The sequence below is a fragment of the Anopheles moucheti genome, chromosome 3, assembly GCF_943734755.1.
Source record: "Anopheles moucheti chromosome 3, idAnoMoucSN_F20_07, whole genome shotgun sequence".
Lineage (NCBI taxonomy): Eukaryota > Metazoa > Arthropoda > Insecta > Diptera > Culicidae > Anopheles > Anopheles moucheti.
The window spans coordinates 35,247,344-35,270,444 of NC_069141.1; the positions used below are offsets into that span (position 1 = coordinate 35,247,344).

A 23,101-nucleotide genomic window follows, 5' to 3' on the forward strand; every position below is an offset into this window, starting at 1 on the left:
GAGTTGTACTAATTCTCACTCGATATCACTTTACATGCAATCTGAAGTTAAAAACGATCATGGTAATTTATCATCAAACTGCCATACTATTGATATCAAACTTGCAAGATGTGCGTTTATTGATTATTTTGTTTTTCTTGTAATCTCTCCTCTAGAACATCTGTTTCGAAGCCGACGCAAAGCGAGAAGATATGAAGTGGTTGGTGAAGACACTGGACTTCTTGCTGAGCCACACCAATGAAGAGCAAGCAACGATCGAACAGGAGAAGATCGAAAAACTGATAGCCCGTTACAAAACGCTCATACCAACGATCGAAACAACGATGACCAAGACGGAGGTGTTCGCTAAGTGTTACACATACCGCCGAGAAGCACAGGAAATATGCGACCTGTTGGATCGTATCAAATCGCAGGCCCGAAGTGTGCCACCGCCGGAGAGCTACAAGCGTGTGAACGAAATGATCGAAGAACAGCAGTACTCGATCAAGGAGCTGGACAATCAGCGTGCCCACATAATGAAGATGCTGCAGAGAGGTAAGGATCTAAGCAAGAACCCAAGTGCACCGCAGTTCATTGCTGGTGAGATTCGCAAGCTTGAATCCGGTTGGAACGATACGTACAATGAGGCGGCTGAAAAGGTTCGTGCGTTGAAAGCCATCCAGAAAGTTTGGAGCGACTATAACGAACAGAAGGGGCAGATAGTTGGTTTGCTAAACACGGCAGAGATGGAGCTACGTTCGGTGACGCCTTTGCAAACCGATCCGAAGAGTGTAACGCAAGATTTAGACATGAAGCGACAACTGGCACTGAACCTAAAGCAAGCGTCTTCCAAGTCTTTGCTACAGCTGAATGATCTTTGCCGTGATCTGGGAATGTCACTGCCACCGACTACCCGGCAGGTGATTGAAAAGGAAGTGAGCGATCTCGGCAAGCGTGTGGACAATACGGTCGATTATGTCGAAAAGCGTGTCGTTTACCTCGAAGATTACAGTGACAAATGGAACGAATACAAGCAGCGACTTGATAGCCTGAAAAGCTGGGCGAACAACGTCTATCCGAAGATGGTAGCCGCTATTAAACAACCGCAGATCAGTGCCGAAGATCGTGTGCTCAAGACGAAACAGCTCGAAGGTGTACTTGGCGAAAAGATCCGTCAGCTGGATGTGTTGAACGCGAGTGCTGCTGATCTTGCATCGAAGGAAGGCAATCTGAGTGAAATGAAACGTTTGAAGGCGGAGGTTGTTCACCTGCAGGGAACATTTACGGAGTTACACCGGATGGTTGACAGCGAGAAGGCACTCGTGGGCGAGGATTTCGAAACGTGGAAGAGTTACAATCGCGATATGGACAGTCTGAAAGAGTGGGTTGAGCGAGCCAAACTGGCCCCGGAATTGGAGCAAATCAGACCTTCGACCTTGCCGGAAGCACGCGCTTATCAGGGACGCCTGGAAACGTTCAACGAGCAGTGCGAAGGCAAGATGGACGAGTTGCAGAATGCAATAAAGAACTCACAAAACATACGGTACGGTGTGAAACCATCGGAAGAAACGGATAGGTACTACATGATTGTGTCAAGCATCTACGAAAACGTGCAGCATCTGTTGAATAAAACGGGAAAACTGGTAACGAACTGGGCGATACTGGACGGTGATCTGGAGAAGCTGAACAACTTCATTGAACGGGCTGAAGCGAGGATGGGCGAATTTGGCACTGTGCAAGGACCAGCCGCTGCACTTCCGATCGACCTGTTGGAAACGAAGATCAAGTCACTGAAGCTGTTTAGCAATGAAATTTCAGAACAGCAGGCCAAGCTGATCGCGTTGGTTCACATGTTCGATCAGATCAATCATAGTCTCTCGGAGGATGGTGTGAACGGTGTGCGGGACAAATTGAAGTCCGCAAAAGACCGACTGTCGAAGCTAAGTGATGACGCACGAGCCCGTATTAATGCTAACTACGAAAGCATTGTAGAGCAACAGAACTTTAACGCCCAGATGACTGACTTCAGCAACTGGATGGACCAGATTCGAACCAGTATTAGCGAGCTGGAGAATACAGCCGTAGATGAAATCGAGCTGGCCGTGCAGAATGTACAGTACCTGGTACAGCAGCATGCCGATAAGCGCGACACGTTCAATCAGATCTACGCACAGGTTAAGCAACAGAGCCTGTCGAACAATCCGATGGAGAACAAGCTTCTGAATGAAACGTACAGTTCGTTGGCCAGTAATTACCAAAACCTGGAGTCGAGTCTTCTGCAGATGAAAGACTTCCTTCAAAAATGGGTCGAGTTTTTGCAGTGGCACAACACTACCAAAGACCAGCTGGCGTATTTGCGCGAGAGCATGATAAGGTACGATGTATCCAGTGAGGATCAGCTGAACGATGCTAATCGTCGCATTAGCGACGTGGGTGTCGGAATAGAAAACTGGCGTCGTTTATCGATTGCAATGGAGCAAGAACCGTGCATATCGTTCCACGATAAATCTCACAAGCCAGTTAGTGCGATTAATATGATTGCAGACTTGGATCATAAGTTGGTTAGCATAAGATCACAGGTCGATGGCAAGCTGAAGGAGGTAGAAAATACCAAAGATCGTGTTAACAAGTTCCAGAAGACACAGAAAGATCTTACGGATTCGCTTCAGAGCATCGAGGAAAAGTTAAAAGGTATCATTCAAGCCGCACGATTGTCAACCTTGGACGATGGAATGGAGGATCTTTCGACTTTGAATGAAAAGATAAGCGAGCTGTGTAGCGCAAAGGCCCAAGTACAGTACGAGGGCAACCTGTTGCTGAAGCAGGACGTCGTTGACACTGGCATGGAGATTCAGGAGGAGCTTGGTAAGCTCGATAAAAAGGTTTCGGATTTGCAGCAAGAGTCTGATGAAACTTTGCGCGTTTTTTCGGGAACGAGCGATTTGTATGCCGATTTCAACAAGTACAATATGAGTTTTGCCAACGAACTGAAGCAAATTGAGGCTCTTAACAATGGGACTGTGCTGAACTTTGATAACAAACCCGCATTGCAGCAGGCACTCGATCAGCTGAAGAAAGCCTCCGAAACGATGATGAAGAAGGTGAAGCGAAGTCTGGATGTAGTAGCGGCCAAGGGCAATGAGCTTGCAAAAACGTTCCGCGGTTACAATCCGCAGGATTGTGACAACATACTCGATATTATCCGACACAATAATGACCTTTTCAAGGCAAATCTGGAACGCTTAATTGACAATTCGAGTGTACTCGATCAGAAGGTTGCGTTGTACAAGCAGGCGGATGAGTTGTACCAGGATCTAGACGAATGGTTGCAGTCGAAACGCGACCAACTGTCGCGCGTGCTTGAGAACCCGGGTGAGATCGAGAGCAAAATTGTGACATATCGTGCGGAACTGCCAGCACAACAAGCGTTCAAAGAAAATCTGGATGGATTGCTGCAGGAGTATAAGAAAATGAACGGAGGTAGTTTGCCGAAGGATCTGCATGCAATGTCAGTACAACTGGATGATGCTTTCAGTGCCATCGAGGATACGGTGAATCGGTTGAATAATCGAATGTCTGAGTATACTGCCGATGAGCGACAGTTGAAGCTCTCCATTAAAGGTATTATTGAGCGTATTTATAGCATACGCGAGGAGATCGTTGGCTGTGACGATATGACGCTGGACAGTGGCAAACAGCTGCTGCATCTTGCCGGATGTCGTGAGCTGCGTCGCAAGTTAAACCTTGTTGGAGAGGAAATCACGGAACTGAAGAACGAATTCGCATCGATGGAAGCAAAGTACGATCAAGGTATCAAGGAAGCGTCTACCGTGTCTAAAGAGATCCAAAACCTCGATCAACGTTTCGGGTTGGTAATGAACAGTTTGAACGAAGTAGAGACCAAATTGACGAAGGGTGTGGAGAAATCGTTTAAGGATAAGCTGGGTGCTTTGACTAGAATGATCGGGGCGCAGAGTGAAAAGTTGAACTGGTGTGCACCGGAACCTACGAGCGATAAGTATCAGTTGGAGGTGAAGCGAACCACGCTGAACGATGTGCGCACAAGCATTGAGGATTGCGAGCGTATCCTTGGAGAGGTGGAAAGATCGCTTACTGGAGCAGTGGCTGAATTGTTCTCTCCGTCAAAGGTTAGCAATATGACCGATGAGACGAAGGAAGTGGGCAAACAGCTCGTGGTATTGAAGCGTGCCTTCGAAGAGACCGAGAAGCAATTGACCGATAACATTGCGCTGTGGCTGAGCTATGAGTCTATCTCCGAAGAAGTTATTCATTTCCTGAAGGATCTGGAAGCGAAAAATCGTATGGAAACGGTGCTTTTGATCGATTTAGCTAATCTTGGTGAAAAATCAAAGGAAGTGAGTCAAGCACGCGCGACGCTGGAAGAGTTCAGAGTGAAAATGGACCAACTGCAGTCCGTTGGAAATCAACTGAACGAAGTCAATCAGGAATCCCGAGCACTAGTGCTGGTTCATCATCTGCAAAATAAGTATCAAACATTCAGCAAGTACTTTATCCAGCTGCTCGATCGTTTGGAAGATGTACGTTTGAAGGATGCTCAGTTCCGTGAGGCGGTGGATAAGATACGCCATTGGCTGCGGGAAATGCAAACCAAAAAGCATGCTCAAAATCTCGGTGCGGATGCACAAGTACAGGCCCTTTCCGATCGAGAATACGAAGCAGCTAAGGCTTTGAGAGCTGAAATTCTTTCGAAGGATAGCGCTCTTAATGAAACGTGCTCCTTAGGTGAAAACCTGTACGCCGAGGTGAGTGTCGATTGTCGCGAAGGAATACGTGATGAGATGAAGCGTTTGCGCAGCGATTACAACGCGCTGCTGGAGGAGGTAAATGGTGGTATAAAACGGATTGAGTCCGATTTGATCAAGAAAAAATCGATCGATGAAAGTCATAACCAGCTCAACAACTGGCTGGCGGAACTTCGGGGTAAGATAACTTCTGGGTTGACCGATCGCTATGCAACGCTGCCGGAGAAGAAGAGCGCACTGTACAGTGGTAAGAATATGCAGAAGGACATCACTGTACACGAAACAAATCTGGACCAGATTCAGAAGAAGGTGATGGCTTTACCGGATAAAAGTTCACTGGGACAGATCGAAGAAACACGCCAGAACTATGGTGCCCTTCGTGAGGAACTCGATCGTAAGATTGCGCTGCTAGAGCAGGCAATCAAGTCGCACGAGCAATACAATGCGATGCTGGAAAAATCACGTGACTGGTTGTTGAAGCTACAATCTCAAACGGAAGATATGTTCAATGATGGCGATCTTACGAAGGCGAAACTAGAGGAATATCTGATTTTGGTCGACACGGTACTAACGGAGGAGGAAGCTGCTCTGGATGATGTGAATGAATGTTACAAGCAGTTCGCCGTTGTGATGGCACAAACACACGAGAACGGACATTCGGAGTTGTTGCGTGCGTTTGAAGAAAACAAGCGCCAGTGGACCACCTTTTTCGACAAGTGTCGTGCGTTCAAGGCTCGATCGACGGAGTCCCTGAAACAACTGGACGCGTTCAATGCACGGTTGGAAGGAGCCTTGGGATGGTTAGCAGGCAAAAAGGGTGAAATCAAAGACACCACCGCACAAGGCCCGTTGGACACTAAGCAACAGTGTTTGGAGTCGTTGAAGAAATTACGTGACGATATCCAAAGCTATGGTGTTACTGTGAGTGGTATTCTGGAAGAAAGCCATCAGGTGAAATCGAAGTTCGATGTGAGTGGTAAGGTGGCGCAGCTGCAAAACGAATACCGTGTTGTTGCAGGACTGTGTGCGGATGCCATTGCAAAGGCGGAATCTACTTTGCACGATCAAAGTGACTTCAATCAGGCGTATGATGAGTTCGAACGGCTATTGCGCAAGAATCTGGAGGGGTTGGAAGAGTTCCGCGTGCTGGTTGGCGATCTGAGTGTGTTGCAGGAACGGCAGTTGCGTCTGAAAGAGATCGCTTACAAACGGCTGGATGATAGCAGTCCTTACGAAGATCTAATCAATCGTGGTGAGAAACTGTACTCTTATACAAGCCCCGAAGGTCGAGAGCTGATTCGACAGAAGCTTGGAGCGATACGGGATCTATGGGACCGATTCTCGGACGAGCTGAATGCAGTAACTCAGCGTCTGGATCAGTGCATTCTTCAGTTTGGAGAGTTTTCATTGCAACAGGAACAACTTTCAAAATGGTTGAAGGATATTGAGAAATCGATGGAGGTTAATGCAGAGCTGAAGGCAAACATACAGGACAAGCGTACGCAGTACCAGAATCATAAGCTCATGCATCAGGAGATACTGTCCCAGGTGGGGCTGGTTGAATCTGTTTGTGCAAAGGCGCAGCAGCTGCTTACGCTGACGAAGGATCAACACTTGCAGAGCTGTGTAGTGTCGATAAAGGATACATATCAAGGAATCGTGCGCAAATCCGGCGAGCTATTAGACAACCTGAACGCTTGCGTACAAGTGCATCAAAACTATGTAAGTGCATGTAGCAAACTGCGCAGCTGGATCAACGAAGAAAAAGATAAGGTGTTCTGTTGCGAGGAAACGGGTGGTGAAAAGAATGAAATCAACAAACGCATCGAAGCTCTCAGCAATCTGAAACTCGGCAAACCGAAGGGTGATGAACTGCTGAACGCTCTGGTACAGTGCTTTGAGGCAATGAAGGAAAGTACGTCTGCCGCGGGTATTAGTATGGTAGAGCGCGAGATTGGTGAGCTACGTAATGACCTGGCAAGTTTGTATGGGCAGATTGACGAATTGATTGGTAACCAGCGCAAATCTCTTAGCGGTTGGAGCCAGTTCGATCAAGATTTGGATGCACTTACGAAGTGGTGTCGCTCTATGGAAGGAATTTTCCGCGAGCAGCAGCTATACGATTCGCTTGAACGCAAACAGCAGCAACTGGAGGTGTTCCGCAAAAATCAAGAAGCAATAAGTGAGAAGCAGAAACAGATCGATGATTTTGTAACCATGGCCCAGGCGCTCTTTACGAAGACTGGTGTGGAGAAAATAAAGTTCTACATAAACCAGCTGATCAATCGCTACCAGCTGTTGCAAGTGCTGAGCAAGGAAGTTGCTAACCGTGCCCAAAATATCGTCAACGACCACAAAAACTACCACGAACGGTACACCGAATGTGCAGCTCGCCTGCAGGAGGTTGAAAAGGATCTGGAAGCATTAGGTCATGAGAAGCTGGGGGCAGCCAACCAGTCGAAACTGCAGCAGTTGGAGATTGAGAAGGAGAGGTTTGAGAATAATCTTACCAGCTTGGTAACGGCAAGCGAAAAAGTGTTGCCCGAAACAAACACCCAAGGGCGTGAGAAGATCCGCGAGGAAGTGCGTCAGTTGAAGGATCGGTGGGACCAGATCATTGCTGGGTTGAATAATCTGAAGAAACAACTGGACGTCCGTTCGATCCAGTGGTCATCCTATCAGGACATATTGCAACAGGTGTTGAACTGGTTGGATGCTACCGAGCGCAAGATTGAACCTAACGAATCGCAAAGCTGGAATTCCACGCAAGAGATCCGCTCGAAGCTGTTCAAGTACAAAGCTATTCTGCAGGAAATCAGTGGTCATCGACGTATCATCGATTCGTTGAAAGAGAAAGCAGATTCGCTCGTTACGGATGTACAGAACGAAGATATCAATGCGAAGGTCCAGTCCATAACGGAACGGTACGAGTTGCTGAAAAAGTCTTGCAGTGATTTGATACGCCGACTGGAACAATCGCTGGAGCTGTGCAATAAGTTTAACGAATTGCAAAAATCCTTGCTCGACGAGCAGGACTATCTGTTCGGTGAGCTTAAGCAGCTGTCAGATGTGTCCGGTAATAAGCGAGCCGTGCAGGAAAAGGTACAAAAGATCGACGATTTGCAGCAAGCAAATGGAAAGATGGAGGAAAAGTTCAAGAATCTCGCCAAACTTATATCCGACAATGGGGATCTGATATCGTACGGTGCGAAAACTGTAATGGAGCAAGATCTGCTTAAGATGAAGGGAGACTTTGAAAAGTTTGTCGCATCGATTCGAGACGCTCGCGTGGAGTTGCAGAAGCGAATGCAGCTGTGGGACGATTATCAGCGTGATCTCGATCAGATCGGAGCATTTTTGGCCGAGGTGGAAGACACGATGCGTGGCTATACGCTGAAGAACAGCTTGAACGAGAAGCAGGAACAGCATGAGTATTACCAGGCATTGTTGGGACGCTTGAAACAAAATGCACTTGAGTTCGATAAGCTGCTGGACAAATCTTCGGAGTTGCTGCAGAGCAGTGGCGATACGAAGATATCATTCAACATGCAACAGTTGAAATCTCGCGCACAGTCTGTAGAGAGTACGGTGAAGGAGTTGGCTAAGAAGTGCGAAAGTGCCTACAACGACCACAAACAGTACCATAAGCGATACGATGAGTGTGATAAAGAGCTGGATGAGATTCGAGATGTGTTTGACGGATGCCGTATGCAGCATGCTCAAAGCATACAGAGCTCAAGTCAACAGCCGGATCCACAAGCCGTACTTGGCACGATTCAAACGCTGCTTGCAAAGCACAACGTGGTAACAGTGCAGTGCAACGCGGTGTCCGACAGTGGAGAGCAACTGTACTCTACCACAGCTTCCAAGGGCCAACAGATGATACGAAGCGAAATCCAAGAGCTGACCGCAAAGTGTGAACGTTTGTTTGACGAAGTCAATGAGTATGCTCGTTCGTATGAGGGTCGTTTGGCAAAGCTGTCTGGATTTATGGAGAAAGCCGATCAGCTGCAGGAGTGGCTCAATAATGTGGAGGGTCAGCTGGGTCGTGGCAGTCTCATACTGAAGCCAACACTGGATGAAAAGTGTGCTCAGCAGCAGGCCTATGCAGAGTTGTTGAATGATATTAAAAACCACCGACCTGAGCTGAATAATGTGCGTGATCTGGTTGACAACATGCAGGAACGCCATCCAAGCATTGAACGGCGCATGGCTGAGCTGGCCAGCAAGTATGAAGAATGTTTGGAAAAGGCACAAAGTTACGGCGATCAGTACGATCGTATCGTACATAACCACCGACAGTACTGTAAGGCCGTAATGGAAACGCAAGACTTTATCGATGCGAATCACAATACGGTGGAGCTGTGGGGTGAAACCGACCTGGATCAAGTATCGCTAATGACCAATGTGGATCGTTTGACGGAGCTGAAGAAATCCATCGTGGCAGAACAGAATCGTGTCGAGCAGATACGCACACTGGGTGAAGCTACCATTCCCGATACGAGTGATGAGGGACAGGCCAACATACGCTCGCAGATTGATATTTCGCAGCAGGAGTGGGAAGGTTTGCTGGCCGCCATTGATACCACGATGGAGGGTATTCGCGGTAAAATGACGGAATGGAGCGATTACGAGAAGATACGTACGGACTGTATGAACTGGATGCGTGATATCGATGCGAAGATTCACTCGGTTGACCTGAAAGCGACTCTGATCGATAAAAAAGCCACCTTGGATTACCTGAAGAGCTTACAGGGCGAGGTAAAGGCGAAGGAGCTAGAAATTGACAACTTTACCGAGAAGGCTCAACAGCTGTATCGTGGTTATTTGAGTAGTCGCAATTCTCAAATATCTGAACTGGCAGTGAAGTATCAGCAAACAGCCAGTCGTATCAAGGAACTGGTTGGTCGTTGGCAACAGTACGTTATTCAACACCAAGAGCTGGAGACTCGCATTGGTGAGCACCGCGACTGGTTGAACAGTGTGCGCGAAAAGTTGAACTACTGTGCTGATCTTTCGAGCACCTCGGAAAAAGAACTGCAAAGCAAGCTGAAACTCGTTCAGGACATGATTGTAAACAAAGAAGACGGTTCCGCACGTTTGCAGACGATCGTGGATCTTGCACAGCAGGTGCTTGCCTGTACCACGCCTTCCGGACACGAAGCGGTGAACAAGGCTGTAGCAGCATTGCAAGAAGAATGGTCTTCGCTGACGTTACGCATGATCGACATCCGTGCGAACTTAGATGAAGCTATTAACCAGTGGTCTGGCTTTTTGGATCAGGTTAACGATCTAAAGCGAAATATCGATTGGATGGAGAACGAGCTGAGTGGGTTCATCGAGTTCCAGGCAACTATGGCAGACAAGCGGGCCCAGTTAGAGAGAATCAAGAATACTGAGGAGAAAATCCGCCTCGAGAAGATTGAGATCGAGCCATTGAAGCATAAAACTGCTGAGATGGCAGCTTCTGGTCAGCAGTCACAGGCAGCAGCAACGGCACAGCAGATTCTGAGCAAGTTTGACTATTTGGCCGAAAAGATAAGCAAGATATTAACCGATCGCGAGGATCAGTACCGTGATCACCGGCTGTACAAAGAAGCTTACGATGATCTGTTCAACTGGATCAGTCGTGCGAGGGAGAAGCTGCCTTGCGTGAAACAACAATCGCTGAGTGATAAGCTGACGATGGACAGTGCAATTGCTCCGCTGGATGCGCTAATGAACAAGAAAGCACAAGGTGAGTTGTTGGTGGAACATTTAGTTCACACCGGCGAGGTGGTAATGGCATCAACGTCCGAGAAAGGCAAGGAAGCGATTCGTAGCGACATTAACGGACTGAAGGCGAACTTCGAGTCACTGTTTGGTGACATAGACAAGCAGAAGCGAGATCTAGAGAAGACGCTTAATTTGCTGCGCGAGTACAAGGAAGAGTACGAACGTTTGTCCGAATGGTTGCAGCAGGTGGATATTTTGGTGAAAAACCATAAGCTTGCCATGTGCTCGAACTTGGGAGAAAAGGAAAAGCAAGTACGCGAGATGCGCGAGCTCATCGGTAAGCTTGAGAAGGGACAGGTGGAGATGGATAAGTTCAACGCATTCGCGGCACCACTCCTTCAATCCCATCTGGACACATACATCGGTAATCAGTTGCGTCATCTGAACTCACGCTACCAGGTGCAGGTAAATCTGGCAAAGGATGTGCTAAAGAAGGTTGAAACCAACCATGATCTGCACCGTGAATATAAGGATAATCTGACCAAGGCAAACAGTTGGATTGAGAATGCCAAGGAAATTGTACGCTACTCGACTGAAAATGTAGACAGTGTGAGCAAGGACAATCTGGAGAAACGGTTGGAAAAGATAGTGGAGCTTATACAGCAGCGAGAACAAGGCCAACATTTAGTCAACGCTACTGTCAACACTGGAGAGAAGGTTGTGAAGAGTACGAAATCTGATGGCAAGGAAGTGATAAACGGTGAGATTAAGGATATCCAAACCAACTGGGATCGATTGGTCAAGCGTATGTCCACGGCTAAAGTACAACTCGAAACAAATCTTCTGCAGTGGGCAGATTACAGCTCTAGCTACAATCATCTGCAGCAGTGGATCCAAGATCGCGAAAGCAAACTCCAACAAGTGTGCGAACAAAAGGTAGTACGCTTCCGTCTGGGAGGTACATCTAGCAGCTTGAGCAGTGGTTTGAATGAACGTCGAGCAAATCTGCGTCAAGCGAACGATATTGTGCAGGATATTGTGAGCTTCGAGCCGATGATTCAGTCTGTAGCAAGTAAAGCGTCGGATCTGCGTCAAACATCACCCGCCTCGGAGATATCGAACAAATACGAAACGCTCAGCAAGCAGGCGAAGGAACTGTTTGAGAAGCAAAAGGAAACAGTCGAACTGCATCAGGCGTTTATCGATGCCAGCAATGAGTTCGCTGCCTGGATTCGTAACGCCAAGGAGTGTCTCAACAAGTGTTCTGATTCGCGTGGCGATAAGGAGACGCTCGTTTCGAAGATGACACAGCTGAAGATTCTGGACAACGATGTACCGGTTGGCCAGAAGAAACTGGAAAAGGCACTCGAACAGGCGGAAGTTGCCTGCCGCAATGTGGACACTGAAGAGGTGGAAGCGATCGAGAAAGAGGTAGCTATCTTGCAGGAAGAGTTCGACAACTACTGTGTGGCGCTGAAAAAGATCGGTGGTGCACTGGAGAATGGAATCGTACGCTGGACGGAGTATGATGATCAGTATGGTGTGGCATTGAAATGGTTGGATAGCATCGAGCAGGAAGTGCAAACGTACAACAAAATGCAGGCCAATCTGCAGGAAAAGAAGCGTGTGCTGGAAGAGTTCCAGGACAAGCTGCAAACGTTGTTCGATTGGCAACGTGAGCTTGACAGTTTGAACATGCGGGCTCAGGTATTGTTGGAAATTTGCGCCGATACTCGCATCAGCAACGGAGTGACACAGCTAACTACCAAGTACAATGTGCTGCTGTCGATTGCGAAGGAGATAATGCGCCGCCTTGAGCTGCACTATCAGGAACACCAGCAGCACAACACGCTGTACGGAGAGTGTCAGGATTGGTTGGATAGGATGCGTGAGAAGTTGAACGAATGCGAATCCGTGCCCCATACTGTGGCAGAAACACAATCCAAACTGAACATTGTTAAAGGAATCCGACAGTCGTTGGAACAGGGTCAGAATAAGTTGCGATATCTGATCGAGCTGAAGGAGAAAATTGTGCTCAGTACGGAAACGAGTGGTGCCTCAAAGATTGAGGAGGATACCGAAAATTTGAAGACCGAATACGAATCGTTGATGGTGGACATAACCGAAACACGCCAACGGCTCACTAACCACCTCGCACAACTTGAAGACATTGGCAAACTGTCGCGAATGTTGGCTGAATGGGTGGAGGAGGTGCAAAGCAAATTGGACGCTGGTGAGACTATGCAGAATGAGCTGGCCGACAAGCGTGTGCTGCTGGAGAAGTATCGCGCCATTCACCGGGAAACTGGAAACTACAACGAGGTAGTTGACAAGATTAAATCCAAAATGACCGATAACGCTAATATGGATGTCGAAGAGTTCAGCAAGATTCTAGCCGATTACGATGCGATCGTAGCAAAGGTTGTGTTGGAGATCGAACGACTGGAAAATCAGGTCAACAATCACGAACGCTTCAAGCAAGCGTTGGGTGAGCTGTACGAGTGGATGAAGGCTACTCGCCAGACCATACAACAATCGTCCGATTTTCATGGTGATAAAGAGAACATTGTCGGTCGGATTGAGAAACTGAAGGCAATAGAGCTATCGTTCTCGGAAGGCAAGGTGCTGCTGGAAAATACTGCCGACATGGGCAACTCCCTGGCAGCGATCAGTGGTCAAGAGGGACAGGCATCGATCAAACAGGAAATACTGCAGGCACGTGCCGATTGGGATGAGCTTGAGGAGCTGGCACGATCCTCCAGACAGACGCTGGAAGATTGTCTAGCCTCGTGGGATAGCTTCCTGGATAAGTCGGAAACGCTGGGTGTCTTCCTGGAGGAGTACAACGTTAAAGTGAATGGATTCGGTGCAAGCGAAGGAACTGCAGATCAGGCAGCAGTACTTGGCGAACTAAAGGTAAGAAATACCTTTTTATCGGCAATTTTTGTTTTATTATTTAATGTTTGCTAGTTGTAAAATTTATTATGTTTTTGTTGACAATTTGATTAACCAAACTATTACTTTGAAAAATTTATTTAACAAATATGGATTTGAAGACTTGACTGAAAGTCAAGTTGAAAATAAAAGACTTGTCCTCTACTAATCCTGTAAAATCTTATGATTTTGGTTAAAAGTTTAAAGTATGTAATGTCCATGAATTGACGTATAAAAACATTTTAAATTTTTCTGAAATTCTGTAAATAATTGTTTCACCTACTGACAATCTTAAATCGTTTATTTATGTAATTTATTTCTTTTCTTCTTCCATGAACCACCCGCACGTTGACCATCATCACCGACGTTTGACAATATGTGTTTGTGTTCCTCAATAACGTCTGAAACGTGCGTTATAATTTCATCCCATCGTGATTGCATGATTTGCCGAAACGAAATCCATCCAAACGTTGAATATACAGCGCATTCAGGATTTGATTCTGACGAAAAAGAGTACCGTCGAAGAGTTGAACGATGTTTGCGAAGCACTGATGGAGAAGAGTGCATGTTCGACGGTTCGCGATCGTACAGTCGATCTGCAAAAGAGCTACTCGACATTGCTTGGAAAAGTGCAAGGTAACAGAGAAGTGTACTTAAGATGATATTATTGTTTTGATTTTTGCACATGCCTTTACCTAGTGCATGGTTTTATGATATATGACATGCTTTTTTATGCTTTTATTTCCACAGGATTTATCACAAAACTAGAGAAAAACCTTGTTAGTCATACCGAGTTCATATACTATAAGGAAGAAATCAACAAGTGGTTGAACGATGCCAATGCAACGATTAAAAATTGCAGCGATGTTGCGGCAGATGATGTGCTTGTTATCAGACAGAAGGTGGTACAGTTGCAAGGGCTATCAAACTCAATCCCGCAAGGTCAAAAACTGTTCGAGATGTTGCAAGATTCTTTCACCAAGTCGTCCTATCTTTATCCGGAGGATAAGCAGACAACCATGTTCCAGGACATTTCCGATATCCGTGACTCGCTAGATACGGTTATAATAGGTATCAGCTCGTCGTTGAACAACCTGAACGCACAGGCAAGTCGGTTGGAGTCATACGAGGAGTTAAAACGACGCATTCACGAGTGGTTAGCTACAACTGAAAGTGTGTTCGAGACGCTACCTGAAACGCACGGTGAGATGACGGAGGTGAAGACATTACTCGAGCGTCTGAAACACATCCAAACGGAGATATCGTTCAAACAGACGGACCTTGAGAATCTACAGCAAGAGGCGGCAAACCTCTTTGACGTGAACAAGTGTTCCGCTGAGATGGAGCGTGTTGCTAGCCTGCAGTCCCGTTGCACTAAGCTCAGTGAAAAATGTTCGTATCAAATCCGTAAGCTGGAGACAGAGTTAGACGATCAGATGGCATACTATCAGAACCTGCAGGAAATAGAAAAGTGGTTGCTGCAGATTTCGTTCCAACTCATGGCGCACAACTCCCTGTACATTTACAATCGAGAGCAAACGCTGGAGCAGATTGCACAGCACGAGAAGCTACTGGATGAGATACAGCGTTATCAGGTGAATATTGATGACTTCAACGCCAAGGGCCAATGTCAGATCGAACGATACATTTTGAAAGCACCGGCCATTAAGAGTCGCATTGAGACGCAAATGAAGAACATTCGCGACAGCTACAACTCTTTGCTGAATACATCGGTACAGATTAAGAACAGGTTGCACGATTCGCTCAACAAGTTCCAAGAGTACGAAGACACGCTGGATGACATCAACAGGCAGCTTGATGAGATGGAACCACTTGTCGCGGAAGAACGATTGCTTGAAGTAGTTGATTACGGGGTCGGCCAGTCGCAGCTAGAGAAAGCACAAGGTATACACAACAAGCTGCAGGTGGAAAAGAGTCGTCTAATGTTTGCCGTGCAGGCTTGCGAAGCAGCGACAGCAAGTATCAGCAGACCCAGCTCCCCGATGGACAACGTTTCACAGATGATCCCGGAGAAGGAGCTAATGGTCCGAGCGCGTTTGGAGGACCTTATCGATGATGTACAGCAATGGATTGCGGAGCTGATTGCCTCAATCAACGATTGTGAGCGTCAGCACAAGCAAAAGGTCGAACTGGAAAACTGGATCCAAAAGCAGAAGGCAATCGTTGCCGACTGGGGTTCAAAGCCGTGCAAGTTTAGACCGGAAGCGGCGGAACAGGAATTGCGCTCAATGAATGAACTATCACGTACCATCACTGTCAGGAGAGATGATTTGCAGGGTGAAACGGATCAGGATCATCGTTTGCGTGAAGAGCTCGAGAAGCTGCAGGCAAGTTTGAAAAAGGTAATCGACCGCAAGAAGGATGACCAGCTGGCGATTGAGAAGTATCGTAAGAACTACGAAGACGTACAGGGTTGGTTGGATGCGATAACGAATCAGATAGATAACGTCGAGAAAGGTGGTGGTCTGAGCTGTAAACAGAAGCTGGAAAAAATCTCCAATATTAAGCGCATCTTGGAAAACGACAGTGAGATGATATCGAACTTCAAACGCAATGGGGACCATATTGTGGAGCTGGTGAGCAATCTCGATGCGCAACAGGTGACCGAGCAACTGAAGTCCATCGATCGACGCTATAACGACATCACAAAGCGTCTGAATCGTCGATTGGACGTGATTGATTCTACCAACAAAATGTTTGGAAAGTTGCGAAGCGACATTGGAGAATTATCGCAGTGGATAGTGGACAAGAACGGATCATTGGATGTACCGTATCAGCTAGGATCGGATACAAAATCGGCTGAAAATCAACAACAAACGTTTAAATCGTTGTTGAAAGAAATCGAAGGCAAGCAATCGTACGTCGACACACTCGGAAAGAGGTTTTCAAGCATACAGTCCGACTTGGAACCTCATGAGAAACAACAGCTCGAAGTGGAACTGCAGACGTTGATGAAGAATGTAGGTCTGCTTGGCGATCGAGTGCGTGGCGAGCTGGATAAGATTGTGGAAGACATCCTGTGCCGCAAGAACATGCACAACAATCTGGACGTAACGCGAGCATGGATCAAAACGAAACAAAACGATGTGAACAAGATTTCGGATCAGATACCACTGCTGTCGAGCAACGTGAACTCGGAGATCAAGCTGTGCCAGCGCCATGCACAGACGATTCGGGAGTTTGAGGAAAATGCCTTCAGGGACGTATCGAAACAGGTACGCGAAATTATGAAGGACTGTAATGACGAAGGTAAGGCAAAGCTGGCTCAAGAATTTGGCGACATCGAGGCCAAACTAAGGGAGCTGGTGGAGAGCTGCTCCCGGAAGATCGAGTTCATGGAGCGCGAACATGGCAAGCGGCGGGAGTTCGAGGGTCGCAAGGATCGCGTGTGGAACTGGTTGAACGAGGCGGAATCGATCGTGTCCTCCGATATCCGTACCACGAGCTACGAGATACTGAAGGATCAGAAGCAAAAGTTCGACAAGTTGTGCAAAGAGTGCGAAGTGATGAAAAGTGCGGTGAAGGAAGCGGAAGATTTTAAGAGTGCTATTCTGCCGACGTTGAACGAACTGGACAAGACGAACATTAACAATCAGGTGAAAGTGATGCGCGAAAAGTGGAACGCTATTAGCAATGTGCTGAAGGTGAAGTGTAAAAAGCTGGAAGACCATCTAGTAGAGTATGAGGATGCGATCGCAAAGATCCAAGGTTGTGCTGCGTTTATCGTTCAAGTGCAGAGCCGGTTGAAAGAAATGAACCGTCCAGTGACAAGCAGGATCGAAAACATACAGGACTTCCTGCTGGCCTACGAGCAGATTCTGGGCAGTTTGAAGGACAAACGGTTGGAAATGAGTACGATACTGTTGACTAATTTACCGCAACTGCGGGAGAACTCGTCGAAGCTGGAGGAAATGATTATGGGCATCGAGGAGCAACTGCGTCGGCTGAAAGCGATGCTGCTGTTGAAGGAACAGTTTATCGGTGCAATCAATGACATTGTCAAGTTGATTGCAAAGATCAACACTGACTTTAACACTGTGGATAACTTTAGTCCAACGGTGGATGACCGACTCTTGCGCTACGGTGAAATTCTTCAGAACATCGAAGAATGCGAAGGTCTATTGGTAGCTGCCACCGATAAGGGTCACCAAATTGCAAGCGATGGTACCGATCTGGATCGGCACAACATTATGGATCAGATCCATTCGCTTCAGCAGCAACTAGCATCGATTAAACGATCGATCGAGCTGGAGCAGGATAAATATCAGAAACAACGAGCGTACCACAAAACCCTGTCAAATGACTTGTTCGCGCTGGTAGACTGGTTTAAGGATAACGACGAGCACATCCGGTCTCGTCCGTTGTTCGGGTTGGATTTGAAAATGGCCGATCAGCAGCACAGTGCTCACATTGCGCTAGCCGGGAAGGCTAACATAAACCTGAAAATGATTGAAGATTTACTGGCAAAGTTAGGTCACAGTGACAGCAAACTGCCTGAAGACCTACAGGACATGGTCGACCGTGCGCGAGTACTGCATGAAGCGGTACCGCAGGAGTTGGTGGCACGGGAAGCGTATCTCACACAGAACCGTCAGTATCGTTTGGAGTTCCGCGATAGTATGGAGCGCGTTAAAAAGTGGCTCTCGGCGGCGGAGAACCGATTTGAGCACACGAAAACGTTCAGCTTCGATCAGGAGAAGATTACGGTAGCGTTGAAGGAGTTGGAAGACTTCTTGCATGGCGAGGCGGAGATTCGCACGTTGCTGTACAGTGGCATCCAGGAGCAGGCAGATCGGCTATGGAATTCGTTGAGTGAAACAGACCAAAACCAGTGTCTCGGTGAACTGCAGCAGTTGAAAAATCGTTTGAGTGATGTGTCGCATCGTGCCGCGGTGCAACAGACGGAACTGTTGTCGAACAGTGATCTGGTGAAATCGTACAAAAAGCATTCGAGTGCGGTGAACAATGTGCTTGTGAAGAGTAAGCTGGACGACACGATTCTGACCATCCCGACTCTACCGGCCCGTATTGATCACATTAATGTGTTGCTCAACATGCTGCAGGTGAGTGCAACAAAAGCGATTCCCATTTAATTTCACATTGAAACGCACATAGAGCAAAGCAGGATGCGACTATCACTGCTGATTTATTAACAAGCATTTTATCTCAATATCAGGAAAATTGATGTAAAAAAGCCAATGAGATATATCAACATCTAGAATTGTGCTTTTAACGTCGTCGGGACCGGCTAGTGCTGCGAGTTCGTGGAGTCGACCGTGAACGTGATCGTGAACGTGCCGTCGACTGGCGATTTGTTGTATGCGAACGCTTTGAACTAGAACGACGCGTGCGGGATCGCGATCGAGATCGGGACTTATTCCGTTTTCTGGCACGCATTGCTGCTTCACGTTCTTCCCGTTCGCGTTGTTCGCGCATCCTTCTATATATGGCAATTGCTCGTATCTGGGCAGGACTTCGACGTTGTCCCATTCCCGGTCCCATACAGTCTGACGGCAGTTCGGAAGTAGTAGCAAATTCTTTGGAAGAATTATCCGATAATTCATCCAGAGCACCCGGCATGTCATTTACAACATCATGCAGTTGCATCTGGAAGGACTGTGCTTCAGGTGCAAACCAATTGTTTGCAAGTGCATACGTATCTGTTTCCGCATTTTTTCGGACAAGTCCCATGGTTACGACTCTTTCGAGTGCCTCCTTGGTAGAGGCTTCAAGTTCCTCTCCTGTGACTTGTTCAGCAAAATTGAATTGTCTCAACTTCCAGCAAATCGAAGAGACATCCTCTGAAAAGTGTAATTACAAACTTTAATTGGCGGAAGATCAGCTAGGAAAAAAGTGAAAATATTTACGCGACGTTCCAGAGTTGTGTAAAATGTTCAAAATATACGGAATCATTTTCAAAGTGTTTTCGTCAATTGATTGAATCACGTCTGACAGATAGCGCAGTACGATAGTCTACTTTGATCTGAAGTAACAAACAAACGCAGATAGAACATGTTGAACTGCAAAGGAGTTGCCTGTTTAAGATAATATAATTTATTTTAAATTTAACTGAAGGAACTTTTACTTTTACTTTTACTGGAAAACTTTACCTCAATTTATCCAGTTGCCGTTCGTTAGCTGCTAAATTGAAAATTCCATATCGTTCCAAGAATTGAATAAAATTATTAAAATTATTTAACACGTTCAGCACCAAGGCATAATTCGCAATAATTACCGTGGGACCGGAGACAAAGCAATTTTGTATAGCACATCACCCAGTTTTGGGTGAACTTAATTAAAGGATTGAGGAGCGTTAAAATAATTATATTTAAATGTAAAATATGGCAGATTAGAGTTTGTTTGACTGAGAATTTGTTTTAGAATTTCAAGTTGAGTTGACATGGAAATGGCGTAGTAAAAGATTTATCTCTATGAGCTAATCTGCATGGGATGAGTTGTGGCATTAATGAGCATATCAGGAAATCTTTGATCGACAAGTTTGAACAATTCAGTTCGTAAGAATTGTTGATTTTCTAAAAATTATTCTCTTTAAATTACGTTACGAACTCAAAGTAAAGCTCAAACGATTAGCGTACTTTTGTTATTCTTGGACTGACTATGGAATATTGTTTGGAGAATCATATCTATTTGTTGTAATATGGACATTTGTTTTGCATGCATAAATTTACAGCTTGAATCTATACTTCAGTTGCAAATGCGTCCTTGAGGAACCGAAGAATTTGTCACTAAAATTGCTTTTAAATAAGCTTTTAACAAACATTCGGATAGAACAGGTTTACCGCTTTGCATGAGAATTTTGAACATAAAGAAAAGGAGAGAACATAAACAAGAAACACGACGCACGACAGACAAGACGACTATGATAGAGTAAATTGTGCAGAGAGAATGTAATCTTGCAAAAAAAAAAAACAATGTTTATTTGTTATTTTTTTATAGCAAAACAAAGAAAACAAAACAAAACAAAGATAAGATGTTTTCTTATTCTATCCGCGGTGTTAAGTAAGCGTATATGAAGAAGATAATTTGTTATCGGTGTAATTTATGGCGCATGGTACACTTTATCATGAACCGGGACGAGTCAGATTTCACTTATGATAACGTATCTTGCGTTGACGATCCTATTAGTAGAGTCGTCAGACAGTGTTGATTTGATAGAAAAGTTCACATAATCTTATCTTGCTTACAAACGTGCATGCATTAGGTTTAAACATATTTATGAAAGTTATCAGTCAGACAAACAAACATTCGAAAGCCGAGATTAATCGATCAATTTTTTACGGCATTCAAAATATATCTCCAACCATGACAGAGGTCAATCGTTCCGACTCACGAATGTTTTCCGTGGTCTATAGCTATTCCCGAAGGCATTTGACCTTCAAGTTCGGAACCAGCTGGCGCGAAGGTGTGCCACTAAATCTGTTGATTTAACAACAAATGCTGTGACACACAATTAAGGGAACCGTCTGGCATTAGTACAAACTGCTCGGTCGATCGAATTACGAGTGCAAGGGACGGGAGGGACGTCTTTCTGTAGACGTTTGGTGGTGCATTAAGAAAGCAAAAAAAAAAACGGTGACAAAGATTTATTTATATCCTTCTTCACGGTAGTCCATCACTACGTACTGTCGTTCGTTCGTTGCCTCGTTTAAATTAGCACGAAAAATCGGGGCGCCATCATATACACCGCCCCCCCTTGACATTTTGGTTCGTCGCTTGGGTTCGCGGATGGCAATAGTCCAATTTCTGCCTGGTTCTGATGCACGGTAGAAGTGTACATTTTTTGGTGCAGCATGGCGGCGGCATAAGACTTTCATTTTCTTCAGTCACGTGAGTACGTCACGTTGGGCGTTGTTGATGGAGATGAGAGTCTCTATCAATCTTACGCAATTGTGTAGGAAACGAGTCGAGCCAAACAGTTTATAAAGTACAGCAAAATGTGCAATAATGCAATGCAAGTAATTCAAAAGGCGTGTTAATTTAACGGACCAATATCGAATCGATTCGGATAGACAGTCATCGCATGACTTCAGCCTCGAGTGCGTAGTAGACATCCGATGCTGATGTCATATCGTTTTCACACGCCCGTGGTAGTAAAAAAAAGCCTACAAGCATTAGGTTAGGGCCTAAAAATAAAGAGATTGTCGTCTCTTCATGTTCCGCTCTTGTGGCGATTTGCTGTTTGCCATCCACCGTAGAAGTTGGACGTGTAAATACGGATCGCATGGTGCTAAAGGCACATAAACAGCGCGTCTTAGACGTGCGACCAATGGTAGCTGCAACGTGAAATGGTCAGAAGACGTGTTGAGCCGCCGTCGGGGCCGATATTTATATTCGATGATGGCATTTTTGCGCAGATCGTGTTTGCATGCGCTTTTGAAGCACACACACACACACCATCACACTCACTCACGGAAGGCTAAGCCGGTTGCAGGGTGAAGAGAAATAAAGCTACCAAAAAACGAGTGAATAGAGCGCGTGAGAGCGGTTTGCTGAGTACTGTTTGGGTGGGGGTGGTTTAACGTTTGTGGGGCACAATTTGTAAAACAATGTTAGCTGAAGAGAGCATGCGTGGCTTACTGAGCGGTGATTTATGATATTGCTTCCGCAAAGAGATGCGATCCAGCAGGTTTGGAGGGAAAACAAACTTGTAGGTGTTTTCATTCATTGCTTGTCTAGGTGGGTCAAATTTCGAATAAAAAAAGTGCCAGGATAAGGGAGAGAGAGAGAACTTTACTTATTAAACCTGACGTGAGACGTGTGAGTGTTTCATTCATGCCTTTGAAACCATAAAGGAAATATGTTCCACACCAAACACTTGCGATCGGTTCTCTTTTTTCGATTCACCCCTTTTTTCTCACCTTCTCTCCCAGTGTGGCTCTCTTGCTCTCTCTCAACAATATTATTTCTCAAGAAAAAAAGCCAAAACGCTCTCAGAGTCCGCAGGATAAGAATCGCTGCTTGGGATGATCGTCTGTGGGTCAGTTGGTGGCGATTCTGCTAAAAATAATTCATTACACGAACCGAATTAAGTAAGACAGCATCTCGAATTCGTTGCGGATTCTGTGTGTACTACAGTAGTGAAGTTGGGCACATTCAAAAAAGGGGTAGGAAATAACAGACCGTGGCTGGAACCGGTTCATCGTCCTCACCATTAGCAGAAGTATGTGAAGCAAGTGTCCTCATTAAATGTGCGGTTTGCTTTTTCTCCTCTTCCTTTCAACCATACACACACACACACACACGCAGGTGCAGCATAACGAGCTCGATATTCTGAACGAACTATCGCAGAAGATAGTGAACCGTGCGGATCAGTACAATCGAGACCGGGTGCAGAAGGAAAACGCCGACGCAAACCGCCAGTGGGCCAGCAACGCAACATTGTTGGAAAATTTGCGCGAAAATCTCGTCCAGCTGCAGCAGCAGTGGGATCAGCTGGAAAGCATCCTGCAGGAGCTGGAGGTGAAATCGAACCTGCTGCTGGAGAAGGACCGTGGATTGGATTTGGTGGTACATTCACGCGACCAAACCGAGGCCAAGAAGCACATTGTCGAGGTAAGTGTGGGGATAGGGTATGATTATTAACACGAGGGATTATATTTTTTCGCGACCCACGATCAACCACATCATAAACTGGCGGCATAGAAAAT

General features: G+C 46.1%; 2 protein-coding genes across 2 annotated transcripts in view; one reads left to right on the forward strand and one right to left on the reverse strand.

Annotated features, from left to right (window-relative positions):
* The window catches only part of LOC128301385 (muscle-specific protein 300 kDa-like), a 74,545-nt gene that overhangs the window by 15,716 nt on the left and 35,728 nt on the right, over positions 1 to 23,101 (forward strand). Inside the window, exons 6-9 of the mRNA XM_053037831.1 lie at positions 156 to 13,394; positions 13,895 to 14,048; positions 14,163 to 18,496; positions 22,701 to 23,006. Coding sequence (XP_052893791.1) covers positions 156 to 13,394; positions 13,895 to 14,048; positions 14,163 to 18,496; positions 22,701 to 23,006 — 18,033 coding nt within the window. The remainder of the gene's footprint in view (positions 1 to 155; positions 13,395 to 13,894; positions 14,049 to 14,162; positions 18,497 to 22,700; positions 23,007 to 23,101) is intronic.
* Positions 18,663 to 19,346, reverse strand: LOC128301389 (serine/arginine-rich splicing factor 6-like). The gene is made up of 2 exons (XM_053037835.1): positions 19,301 to 19,346; positions 18,663 to 19,234 (listed from the first exon to the last, which is right to left on the reverse strand). Exons 1-2 carry the CDS (start codon positions 19,344 to 19,346, stop codon positions 18,663 to 18,665), a joined length of 618 nt encoding a protein of 205 aa, XP_052893795.1.